The 13,431-nt window shown below is 45.8% G+C and overlaps 1 protein-coding gene across 13 annotated transcripts in view; it reads right to left on the bottom strand.

Moving 5' to 3' along the window:
• LOC144948507 (netrin-G2-like) overlaps positions 1-13,431 on the bottom strand; it is a 176,538-nt gene that overhangs the window by 18,199 nt on the left and 144,908 nt on the right. For 10 of the 13 annotated variants that reach the window (XM_078878048.1, XM_078878047.1, XM_078878045.1 and 7 more), the window contains 2 exons: positions 3,986-4,182; positions 1,123-1,146 (listed from right to left, as the gene is read on the bottom strand). In XM_078878048.1, the coding sequence (XP_078734174.1) occupies positions 1,123-1,146; positions 3,986-4,182 (221 nt within the window). The remainder of the gene's footprint in view (positions 1-1,122; positions 1,147-3,985; positions 4,183-13,431) is intronic. The other 3 variants (XM_078878051.1, XM_078878053.1, XM_078878056.1) reach the window with 1 other exon arrangement.

Below are 13,431 nucleotides of genomic sequence, written 5' to 3'. Positions count from 1 at the left end.
TTTATTCTATTTTCGATAAACGTTGTGTAAAGAATTCGAGCACTTCTCTCCAACTAGAATCGGGGGGGGGGGGGGGCGGTGCAATCGACGTCACTCTGGAGCAGCGCTGGCCTGACGGGGAGACCAGCGCCGGTCGGTCAATAATCACCGACCGGCACCTTTGCGTTCCAATTCGGTGACGAGCGCCACATGTGTGACGTTGCCTCCGCCCAACTGGAGCCAATGGCCGCTGCCTCCGTTTCCACTCTGACCGCCGCTGACCCGCAAGTTCAATCGAGTGAAAGCGATGTGCGTCGGCCAATATCTGGGGGAGGGGGTGGGTGGCTTCGGAGATTGGCCCACGATGTGCGGTGTTCATTGATCATCCCGGAAAAAAAATGAAGCGGCTTAAATGTATTATCTGCAGTGCGCAGGTGAAGATAAAATCACTAGCTTGCTCGAATGAAAAAAATTAAACCTGTGCTGGTATTCGCCAGCCCTTTCATGAAACCATTCTGGACAATGAATCGTGTTCACCAGCGCATGTATCCCTGCTTTACATGTCACATTAAGACTCAGCGGCTCGTAAAATTACAAAGTAATGTGACGCTCACTTTAAACTATTACGGGTTATTTAAAACAATGTTGCTGTTATTGTAAAGGCACATTATTTTCCCTCTAATTAGCAAAGGTCAATGTTTGTCAATTTGCATGGTAATGAGGTTGTGTGAATGTAATAATACACTGAATGAATGGATGGATTATGGGTAGTCAACACCTACATTTCATAATTTACGTACTCCCAATGAATGTGGAATGTGTATTAATTTTAGATATCAAATCAACTTATGCTCACGTTATGATACATTATTTAGTTTATGTTATTCATGAACAACCTACATCGTTCATATTTTGGCTACATATTGTCTCTCGTGTTTGCATAAACAGTGCTTTACAAATATTGGTGCGAGTGGAGAACAATTCGCAGAATGTGTTTGTTATCGTGTTGCATTTGTAAACGATCTGTTTTCGTACTTCGCGGTTTATATTTTATTTAACTCCTAGCGATGTTGAAAAAGCATGACAATACAGATACAATGTCTGGTTTTCCTTTCCCATTTTCCAAAATGCAAGTGACCTCACCTCCAAAGTTGCCACCAAGCCCATCTGTGGACAGAGACAGGTTAGTTCAGTTGACATTTCATATCCAAGTCACATGGCATGGGTTTAATGACTCGTAACATTCCACAACTTGTGCATCGCATGTCAACAAAACCACCAAGCATGGCTGGACGAGGGCCCTCCTACGCCACACGGGTCGCAAAGGTCATATACAAAGGTCATATACATTGAGCATTACGGGTTGGTCAAGGTGGCAATCATAGGTGCGAGAGCATAGAAGTACAGTACAACCACATACATTTACGTGTAATATTCTTGGCTGCCCGCTGCTGCCCAATATGTGGCCCTGTAGGTGCCGAGGACAACCTGGCGTACATGATGGTCACCCATCCAAGCACTTTGCGGGCTAACCGCTGCTTAGCTTCAAGCTCTTGAGATCAGGTGTGTTCCGGTTGATTTGGTCGTAGGAGAAACAAAGGAACATCTGTCCAAAACAGGACTTCGGATACTTACACTAGGCCCGGTTTTCAAAGGCGAGCATCAACACGTTCCTCCTGTCAGACGGACTCATGATAGCTGATTGAAAGTTTACCTTTTTTCAATTGCCTATTTGAAACACCTCGCACACAAGAGGTGTCAAAAACCCAACAGCAGGCGTGTGTCACGATTAATTGATTTACATCGACTGTTCTTACCCTCCCAGATGCATGCGTTGTATTATAGTAAAATAATAATCGGTTATTTGTTATTCATGAAAATGGTCATCTCCTCGGGCTAACAGAGTGATAACAATTACATATCGTTATGTTATCTAGCTCATACTCACAGGCCCTTTGGATTGCACCCGTTGGGTTGCACTCCCTCGTCGAGGAGGCCGCTCTCCTCCTATCTTACTAATTTATCACATTAACATCTTGCTAATCTCTCACATTAACATCATGCTAATCTCTCACAATAACATAGCGACTTCCGTGCCTTCGTCGAGGAGGCCGCTTTCCTATCTTACAGCTACATGCTAATTTTTCACATTAACATCACTTGCCCCGGCCACTTCTTTATGACCCTTGGGCTACACCCATTTCAAACCTTTTAAAACAGTCTGCTTCAGCAGCAGGCCATGCTTTCTCACCTGACGCTTGTGTTGCGCCCGAAACGTCGTGATTTATTTTATTTTATACCTACGTGACTTTACCGAAAGAACCAAAGAGTATGGATTTCTGCAGTCACGAAAGCTTCAAATCAAGATGATCTAGCTTGTTATGTTTATTTGTATTTGCATTTGAGTTGATAGTTAGTACACATTTGCCAGCTGCGTAAGACTCTCAGCCTTTTCCCACTTGGTTTGCTTTTAATGAAGTGACATCACTGTTGGGACGAAACGACCCAATTGGTAATTTTTTTTAAATGTATTATAACTTCTAAACTATTTCTGTTAAACTATCCTTGCAAATTATAATTGTCCGTTTCATCTGCGCTGCAACAGAAATTCATAATGCAGAACAAAATATCCCAGCAGATGGCACTCAAGAGATTCTCGAAAAAAATTGCGACTCCAGATGAAGAATGGCACGTTCGCCATACGTATGACAATTGTCAGCAGTAAAATTATGAATATGTAAAATATGAATACTAAAATAATAAAATATTATTAAAGCCAACAGCGATGAGTTGAGCGGTGTCATGCTGTGCCCAAGTGTCAATAATGCTTCAATTATTTAACGAATGCAAGGCCCCATTATAATGGAGAAGGCAAACAAGCATATGGTGAGCCGCTATGTACGGTGCTAAAAAAGTTCAACGCACATACATCAAACACTTTCCACCGGACCCCCCCCACCCCCACCAATGTTATCAGGTCAGCCAATCTGTCAACTTGGTCACGTTATTTTAAATTCATAAACATCCAATTACCAGGTCGGCATTCACTCTGTGTCGCAGTCTCTTGCAGCGTTATTAAATGATCACGGTCTGCATCTTTATTCAGATGGGTTAATTCTCTCTCTCTCTCTCGTCATTACAATCAGTGTGGCTTTGATCTCGGGGTGGGAGGTTGAGGCTCTTGGGTAGCTCGGCTGACTGAGCTCACGAAAATATTTACCCCCGGGGGGGGGGGGGGGGGGTGCAGGGGGGTTGTGGCAGCGGGGGAGATAAAAAATATTCCACGAGTAATTAATCCCTGGTCATTCTTGATCATTTTTATCCACTAACAGTCACCATTGACTCAAATAAAATTACATTTGATTGACGGATATGTTTAACACTGCGGGGGGCGGGGGAATAGGGTGGGGGGGGGGGTGGCAGTGAGGCAGCGCAGTGGTAAACACTCGCGCCTCGCAGCAATAAACGCCTGGGTTCGATTGCCAAGTTTGGATGTGCTTCCCCCTGTTCTGCATGGATATACTCTGGGTTCTCTGGTTTTCCTCCCAAAGCCAGAATAAAAAAAATGTATAATGTAAACTGGTAGTGGTCAAACATCCCAATGCTGGAAAATTACCCGCAAAAATGACTCAATCCGGAGTCCACATGAAGCCAAAAACTTGGCGGGACCCTCCTGAAAAGAAGAGTCTTCTTCTTGGTTCTTTCGGTAAAGTCACGTAGATGTATAGCATGAATGCCATTCAGACGCTGTCTTTCCGACAGACCTGTTCTTCACCTGAGGACGGCTGCTTGCGTTGTGGCCGAAACGTCGTGAGAATTGTATTTTATGATGTTTTATTTTTATTATTTTATTATTTCCCTTCTACGTGACTTTACCGAAAGAACCAAGAAGATGAATCCCTGCAGTCACGAAAGCTTTAAATCGAAAGAAGAGTCTTGACACTTTTCTTGAGTGAACGAGCACAAGAACAACAAACAACAACAAACAACAACAACGATGACTCACTTTGCTTACCGGTGTTGGCTGTGCACTCGTTGGGCATGCCGTTTGGGTACGGGAGGTAGGTGCCCGCCTTCCACAGGCGCCCGCGGTATCCCCGCTTGCACTTGCCGCAGTCGGAGCCCGTCGTGTTGTGCTCGCAGTCGCAGAGCAGCTGACCCTTTTCAAATTTGCACTCCCTGGCGTGCAAGTTGCACGTGCACCTTGAGCGGCGGGAGAGGGCGGAAAGGTTGGGAGAGGACCGTAGCAACGCGCACACACAAGAGACAAATGTAAAAGGAGCAAAGGTTAGGCTCACAGACTGTCAGGGCAAGTGCTGTACAGCTCGCCGACGTCTTGTCGGGTTGCACCGCGCGCGTTGTCCGGCGGGATGTCTCGCGCTTTTCTCCACATGCTGGAAGCTTCTAGAGGAACTGAATTGAGGGGCCGTAGTTCCTCGCTCGGTAAAGTAGCGCTGGTGGCTGCTGCTGCTTCCTCTACTCGGGAGAAAAGGGCTGAAGCCTCCGTAGTTCCTGAAGAAGCTCTCGGCACGCGGAGACAAAAGCGTCCTGACGTCGTGCCGCAAGTCCGCAACACGCGGTGACAACCCGCAGACGCCGTTCGTGTGGGCAGCATCACTCCAGGCCACCGCTTGTGTCTCCCCCACCGCCGATATTCGCACGCTCTCTCTACTCGCTTCTCGCTCGCACGCAAAACAAAGTGCCGTTAACAAGTGTCAATTGAGGCCAGCACCACATCCAGACGCTTTACGTCACCACGGTACTGGTACCCATTGACTGCATCAAGTACTCGCTTAAGGCCGAGTCAACCTAGGGGGAGACCGACAACTCCGATTAGCACGGTTGGCTACGTAGGGTGCGAAAGAAGTTCAACGTACATACATACAGGTTAAGATGGCACTTGGCACTCATGCTATACATCGCGTGGAATCAAAGACTCTGAGCAGGGCTTTAGTGCAGTGTGAGAGTCAACGCAAGACTCCTGAGCCTTTGAAGTTGTTTCCGTGCTGTTGGCAAAGCCTTCATTGAGGCCGCAATGGTGGACAAAGGGAATTGAGTGGCCAGTACGTGCTGTGTGTATGCGTGTATGAATGTTGAACTTATTTTTGCACCGTACGTAGCCAACCGTGAGAATCGGAGGTGCACGACCGCTGCTCAACTTTGTTCCTCCAATTCCGATGATCGGCACAGTGCACCAGGTACTCATTCAAGGCGGAGTTGGAAGGCGGAGGGCAAGTACGAACCCAGGTGCCGCTTGCCACAAAAATGTTATTTGTCGCTGAGAAGTGAACAGCGGATTTTTAGCGCAATGCACGAATCACACTGCCACTGTCTTGGACACTTACAACAACAATCACCGTCATTTGCCAATAAGTGGTGGCGACGTTGCTATCGGGGTAGAGGTGCACCGAGAGGCCAAGACGTGTCAAATGCTCGCTGCGTGGGAGGTCAGCGGCACAGACCCCAGGCGTTACGGGAATTTACCGAGATGACTGGCGAATGCTTGGACGCACGCGCGCGTGGCACGGTCAAACAAGCGTCCGGCGCGCGCGCGGGGTCAACGACACGAGCGGGGTCAACGACACGCACGGGGTCAACGACACGCACGGGGTCAACGACACGCGCGGCTCTGGAAGTTCCGGGCACCGTTGAGCCGTCAGCGAATGAAGGTCGCGGCCACTCGTGCATAGACGAGGATTGTCTCCAATTTCGGATGCAATCACCCCCACCCCCACCGAGCGTCCCCTCGGCACTCGCAACAAACCGCGTCGTCTGCGCTCGGCGCCGGGCATCAACGTGCCGGCCACTTCGTTTGGCGTGCGCACGATCCCGCCGGGGAGCCGCGTGCACGTGCGGTCAACGCGCACCTGGACACATATTGATGGCGGCATTACCGCCACCGTCATCCGTGCATGCGTGCAGGCGCTCCCGTGGCTACGACCCAGCGTGCCCTTGCCTTTTGCCTCGTGACGCTCCTTTGTATGCCCCCCTCGAAACTGCGGCGGGGATAAATTGCAGCCACACTCGGGAGGTGGGGGTGGTGGTAGTGGTGGTAGTGGTGGGGGGGGGGGCACACACTCGGGTATCTTGTTGTGCACCACGAGGCTCCTCAATGGCCTCACGCAGCTCGTGAACATGTCGCCGTACGCCAGAATGGAGCGGCCTATTTTATGCATCACGGCATGAGTCACCATCGGCCGCGGTAAAAGAACTGCTGGGTGAAGCCTCCTCAAGCCGAGCGTACGGTGTATAACAATCCGCGTTGCACTTGCACACGAAGTCATTTATTTTTTTGCGATTATGGTGCATAGTGGCTGTTCGATTTGTTTTATGTTTTCAAAAAATGCACTTGAAACGGGAAGAGCTGTGCTTTTCACCCAAGAGTAAAGCTGAAGGCGCAGCCCTGCAATTGCTTGCTCGCAGCACTGCTGCCAGAAGAGGGATCTCTAGAGAGTCCCTCTGGAAGGTATTCGGCCTATTCCTCAACGTTAGCGAGACATCTTTGATGTGCGGGGGTAAGCATACTTGGGACAGATTTAAATATCGTTTCCCCCCCCCATTCTTTTAACCGCCACGCCGGGAGAATTATCCGAACCCGCAACCTCTGCATTGCAAGTCCAGTGCGCTAACCGTTACACCGCAGCTACAAACGCCTCCCTAAGCCGACAGTGTCTGATGGTAAAAATATCTGCCAAGTTTTGTCCGAGCTCGAGAATGTCCGATTCCTGTGTCCACGGTGCTGTTGCCAATTGTGTATGAGATGGCACAGAGCCACTCCGGTGTGACCGCCCAACACAGCAGGCTCGCACGCTATCGTTTTTTTATTCTTCAGGATGAATAAAAATCGCCGATTCTGTGATTCGAATTCATGCAAATATAAACGCGGCCCGCATTGGCGAAACATCGCATTGGTCAGGAGTGATCTTCGCTCTCTCCTTCATCGCGACGATACGAATCGAGTGAGAAGCGCTCGCGTTTTTTACTGCTTCTAAATGTTATTTCGGTGAGCCGAGTCATTGGGCCATTTAGGAAGCAAAAGAAAAGGGCTATTTTTCAAAGCCTGTCAATTGAAGGGCTGTTCAAAGAGTCGTCTTAAAATAGGGCAATTTTATCAGTAGTATTATTATTATCATCATCATCATCACCGAGCGCGTAACAAGTGCTAAAACACTGTAATGCTCTTTCATTCATTCGCGTGATGCTCACGGAAGTGGGCGCAGTTGCGCTGATTATCCGTGTGAATGATTGCGGCGTAGAGGGCACGTGGGAATTGAGCTTCTGCTCCTTGGGATGTGTGTAGTGAAACGATACAAATGTAGATTATTATTCATTGATAGAGCCCACAAGGAGCTTCGGCTCACATGGAGACTGTGAAAGGGCTGAGGAAGAAATACATAATGCAATATTCCACGGATTATATGGCGGCGCTGGGTAGAGGAAAATACACCTTCCAAACTTGTGTTCGGTGTGAATAACATTACACAAATCTCTTCTCTCTCACGCACAGCTACCAGATTATAAGATGCTCCCTCAACTTTTAGGTTTAAAATGCGTGGGGAAAATGCGCTTCATAATCTGGAGAATATGGTAACAACTATCCCTTTTCTCCAATAGGTGAAGCGAACAGAAACAGTGTTCTTATCAATATTTTCCCATTTTTTGTATTCTATATTTTTATTTTATTGTGGGTTTGAAGCCATCAAAAAAAACTCGTTATGTTTGAATGTTATGTGCACGCGCATTTCCTCAGTTTATTTCCTGATTGTCTTCGGGAGATCAAGCGTTGTCGCCTATTTCTGCGTTAAATGTTTGTGTCTGGAGGCCCATTACGCTTTCCGAACGCCGCCACGTGTTCATATAAATAGTTTAAATCTCACGCGTTGCTGCTTTGATCTCAACAAGTGTCGTAAAATCCATCACCGACACGATGGCAATGCGTGTTGTTATCTTAAAAAAAATATCCGGAAAATAATTTGACGCTGTGTTCACGAATGCTTCTATACCTATACACCTAGTCGTGTGGATTTAATTTAAACAAGGTGCTCTGAATATTTTTGTTGTTGCTTGGTTACAAGTGTTTAATGAAGGCAAATGTAGAAATGTTTTACTCTAATCACTGTAATTATTTTCAGTGTTAACACGAGTAATGTAAACATATTTAACTTGCATTCAATAGCATAACCCACGTGTTTTTTTTCTCGGCATACACTGCTGCTCGCTGTTTGCAATTTAAAGCATCCATATTCATTTCGGGGTGGAGCATTTGTGTACAGTGGTAGCGTGCTGCACTATGAACCCTGCGACCTGAGTTCAATTCGAGGCCATGGTTAAAATCAGCAGCAAACGATATCAGAACTGCTGCTGCTCTCATCCCAACTTCATAGACCCGTACCGACCAGCAAGGTGAAGTATGCAAAAAAAACCCCACGAATTACAAAGTGTGGGGCCGGCCTTTGTCCATTGGTAGATTGAGAATGAATGGAATTTTTTTTTATACTCCATTCAAACAATCTTTTTTTATAATTAACATGAAAAAATCGGTCACTTGTCGAGTTTTGGCAGATCGAAGATGAACTTGAATACTCATGCGCATTTTAGGAAATTATGACAATCGCAAACGGATGTGACATATAAACTTTGAGCATACAAGAGTTTGTCAGTCACATCACATCAAACTTCTCTGCTGTGATGATAATAATAATAAACATTTACAGAACCTTGTCAATCCACTGTATTATTACCTAAATGGCCTCATATTTGCAGCTCTTCAGACCCGTGCGTACGCTTTGCTTGATTTCCGTAGCGTAAAGCACACGGGCATTCCAGCGTTGGCTAATGAAACTACTCGTAATGTAGAAAGCCCACTATTAGGCCGTGAAGTTTGGATCAGTGCTGAGTATGATTAATAATCCTCCGGCCCGCAATCTGTGTATTCGCGTGAAATAAAGGGAAGGCGCAGAAGAAACTAGACCAAATGAGCAACAGCAAAAAAAAGGGCAAAATTGCATTTTGTATGTTATTCTGGGCACAAGGGAAATCATTAAACCGGGGCTGCACAGAAATCTTCCTCTTGGGTATGAAATAAAGAGAAGGGATCATAGTGAGCGGGAGTTGTTTTGTCTTTGGTTTTTGTTTCTGCTTTAAAACCCTTGGAGGGATGAGCCGTGATACTGTCTTGCATCTGCATGTTTGCATCTCCCACCTCTTGAGTCCAAAAACTGCTGTGAAGAAACACTTTCCGCGAACGATAATTGCTCTAATCTTAATTTTAGAACTTTCGTGACTGCAGGAATTATTATTTGTTTATTTCGGTTAAGTCACGTCTAAAGATAAAATAATAACTTAAATTAAATAATAGAATACGACGTTTCGATTGCAACACAAGCAATCATCATCAGGTATAATGAAATAGCGACATAAAATCTAACCAGAAAACTATAGACAGACATATTAGCAGACAGATATCACCAAGATACATAGCGAGAGCAACACAGGTAACAGAGAGGGGTTATCGTCTCTGTGTGGTGGCCTTAAATAGACAGAGGGGGGGAGGGGGCGGAGGCAGAGAGAGGGAGGAGGGTTAGAGAAAAAATTATCATATCCATGAGTGGTCAACAAACGTGGTGCTGCGAATGCGATGGCACGGCAAGCAAGCCTGAAAAATCAGGAGAAGGACACACTAAAATTAAATAACCTAGTAAAATATCGAAATGTAATGTAATACAACACAGAGGGTCGGTCAACACACAATTAACGCATAGCCTGGTTGATTACGTATTTCAAAGATTGCTAAGTTAGAATTTAAGTGTGAACAATCTAAAGAGAGGACACAGGCAGAGAAAACAAGTCGCCAGAGAGAGAGAAAAAAAGATAAGCTTAAAACTTCCCCGTAGAAGTGGTTCAATCTTAATTTTAGAACTGTCGTGACTGCAGGAATTATTATTTGTTTCTTTCGGTTAAGTCACGTCTAAAGATAAAATAATAAATTAAATTAAATAATAGAATACGACGTTTCGATTGCAACACAAGCAATCATCATCAGGTATAATGAAATAGCGACATAAAATCTAAACAGAAAAATATAGACAGACATATTAGCAGACAGATATCACCAAGATACATAGCGAGAGCAACACAGGTAACAGAGAGGGGTGATCGTCTCTGTGTGGTGGCCTTAAATAGACAGAGGGGGGGCGGAGGCAGAGAGAGGGAGGAGGGTTAGAGAAAAAATTAGCATATCCATGAGTGGTCAACAGACGTGGTGCTGCGAATGCGATGGCACGGCAAGCAAGCCTGAAAAATCAGGAGAAGGACACACTAAAATTAAATAACCTAGTAAAATATCGAAATGTAATGTAATACAACACAGAGGGTCGGTCAACACACAATTAACGCATAGCCTGGTTGATTACGTATTTCAAAGATTGCTAAGTTAGAATTTAAGTGTGAACAATCTAAAGAGAGGACACAGGCAGAGAAAACAAGTCGCCAGAGAGTGTTGACCGACCCTCTGTGTTGTATTACATTACATTTCGATATTTTACTAGGTTATTTAATTTTAGTGTGTCCTTCTCCTGATTTTTCAGGCTTGCTTGCCGTGCCATCGCATTCGCAGCACCACGTCTGTTGACCACTCATGGATATGCTAATTTTTTCTCTAACCCTCCTCCCTCTCTCTGCCTCCGCCCCCCCCCTCTGTCTATTTAAGGCCACCACACAGAGACGATCACCCCTCTCTGTTACCTGTGTTGCTCTCGCTATGTATCTTGGTGATATCTGTCTGCTAATATGTCTGTCTATAGTTTTCTGGTTAGATTTTATGTCGCTATTTCATTATACCTGATGATGATTGCTTGTGTTGCAATCGAAACGTCGTATTCTATTATTTAATTTAATTTATTATTTTATCTTTAGACATGACTTAACCGAAAGAAACAAATAATAATTCCTGCAGTCACGAAAGTTCTAAAATTAAGATTGAACCACTTCTACGGGGATGTTTTAAGCTTATCTTTTTTTCTCTCTCTCTGGCGACTTGTTTTCTCTGCCTGTGTCCTCTCTTTAGATTGTTCACACTTAAATTCTAACTTAGCAATCTTTGAAATACGTAATCAACCAGGCTATGCGTTAATTGTGTTGACGGACCCTCTGTGTTGTATTACATTACATTTCGATATTTTACTAGGTTATTTAATTTTAGTGTGTCCTTCTCCTGATTTTTCAGGCTTGCTTGCCGTGCCATCGCATTCGCAGCACCACGTCTGTTGACCACTCATGGATATGCTAATTTTTTCTCTAACCCTCCTCCCTCTCTCTGCCTCCGCCCCCCCCTCTGTCTATTTAAGGCCACCACACAGAGACGATCACCCCTCTCTGTTACCTGTGTTGCTCTCGCTATGTATCTTGGTGATATCTGTCTGCTAATATGTCTGTCTATAGTTTTCTGGTTAGATTTTATGTCGCTATTTCATTACACCTGATGATGATTGCTTGTGTTGCAATCGAAACGTCGTATTCTATTATTTAATTTAATTTATTATTTTATCTTTAGACGTGACTTAACCGAAAGAAACAAATGATAATTGCTCTGATTAGGGCTGGCATATGCAAGATCGATGTTTGACGTCAAGATAGCAATTGGAGATGAGTCGTGTTTTGTGTTGCCACGTCTTGGGGTGCATAAAACTGGGACACATCACGACGAGAAGAAGAAGAATATGAATCCATACCAGAAGAGGGGGAGAACTACATTTAGATGCATCGTCTTGAGCGGCGCATTATTATTGCGCAGCAAACAATAACCGAGACTTTTAACGCCGTGGGAAGAGTTTCCAGAATTTCCCAAGATAGCTACCTCATAAAGAGGACGGTCATGGGAAAGACAGGACAGGTGGTAACCCTCGTTGTGTTGGTAGGGTGGGTTGGCATGGGCCATGGTACAAGGAATTAAATAGGGTGGCCCCCCTTGTCCAATTGCGTCTCCCCCTCCCCCCAACTTCTTCATAACCCGGTGCCCGGGCCCCTTTTGCCCATCGGCCTTGGTAAAGTTCCGCCACCTGCCCACTCAATAGCTACCCCACTGCCGGTTGGCTGGGTTGCAATGAATTGTTTGAAAATGCAAAAATAAAAAGAGGTTCTCATTACTTAAACATGCATTGAACGGTGCTCGTCTCTGTTTGAGACCCTAAGCCACTGGTCAAATTCCACATTTGCTATGGCAGGGGCCATTTTTATTGTCTTTCACAAGGGCAACCTGTGCTGAATTTGATACAAATTGATGGAAATTCAAATGAATCGGTGGAAATTTCAAATGAACTCCGACGATAGGGACGAGACTCAATGGAAAGATAACCACTGCCGACTTCCCACAAGGTGGTGCACGTATTGACGCCTGATGGATGGTAGGCTGAGCTGATCCACAACAGGAATGCGAACTCGCAGCCTTCTGAATGCGACTCGTGCTTTGTGCCACGCGGCTCCTGAGCTGGATATGCGGCGTGAAAACCCCACCGGTAGATTCCTCGCGTCTTGTTTAATTGAAAGCAGGTAATCACCCCCCCCCCCTCCCCAATGTTAAAAGAAAAGGTGACTTATTTTAGTCGTCTTCTGATGACGTTTTTCATATTCATGTGTAGCCGTGACATGCAACGAAAAAATGCAAGTGCCACCGGTGACATTAGAGAAATATATGCGCTGACAATAGACTAGATGTTAGAGAGCACACACGCTTAACATCTTACCAAGAATACCGCGCCATGCGTCTAGGTTTCTCGTCTTATCTTGACCTTCCCTACGGTCAGTTGTTGTTGTTGTCGTTTCCTAAGAAATACCGCCACGTTTCAAAGGTGGCATGAATACACCGCCTTGCGACTGTGCGCTGTACGCGTTTCGTTCATGAACAAGTCATCAGTATGAGCATTGTTCCAATTGTCGTCATAATACACTATTACTCGGTATACCGTGTATAAACCCTGCTGCCGCTGTTGAAACAGTGGTGCAGGTTTGTTACATCCTCCTGCCACCAACGCCTCGCTCCACAATGTAAGTGGTTGCACTGCAGTTAGTGAAACCGCAGGTCACGTGTGGCGGGGTAAAGTGTGGGTACTGCCAACGTCTCCAAGACGTCCTGGCCAGCGTGGAAGAGTAGGCCGAAGTCCACTCTTCTAGGGCGAGCTCTCTCGAGTTGACACCCTTTCAGTCGGCGCATGGTTTTCTGAATAGCAGGGGGGGGGGGGAGTTCTTTATCATGAAAATCCCCTGTAACTCTTAATAGATGTATTAAACTGCGGTCTATTTAGAAAGGTGAACTTCAAACGCGATTGCGAGTCGAGTGAGCCGGCGACGGGACCCATTGTGAGCCATTGCAAATGAGATCGGCCGAGCATCGCGGTGCGTCTGTGTGGGACACCGCCTGCATGCGCGCAACAAAGCAGCGACGCACATCAATGACTG

This window comes from Lampetra fluviatilis, chromosome 49 (genome assembly GCF_964198595.1).
Source record: "Lampetra fluviatilis chromosome 49, kcLamFluv1.1, whole genome shotgun sequence".
In the NCBI taxonomy this organism is placed as follows: domain Eukaryota; kingdom Metazoa; phylum Chordata; class Hyperoartia; order Petromyzontiformes; family Petromyzontidae; genus Lampetra; species Lampetra fluviatilis.
The sequence above is the reverse complement of the archived record's forward strand: the minus strand, read 5'-3'. Positions and strand labels throughout refer to the sequence as shown.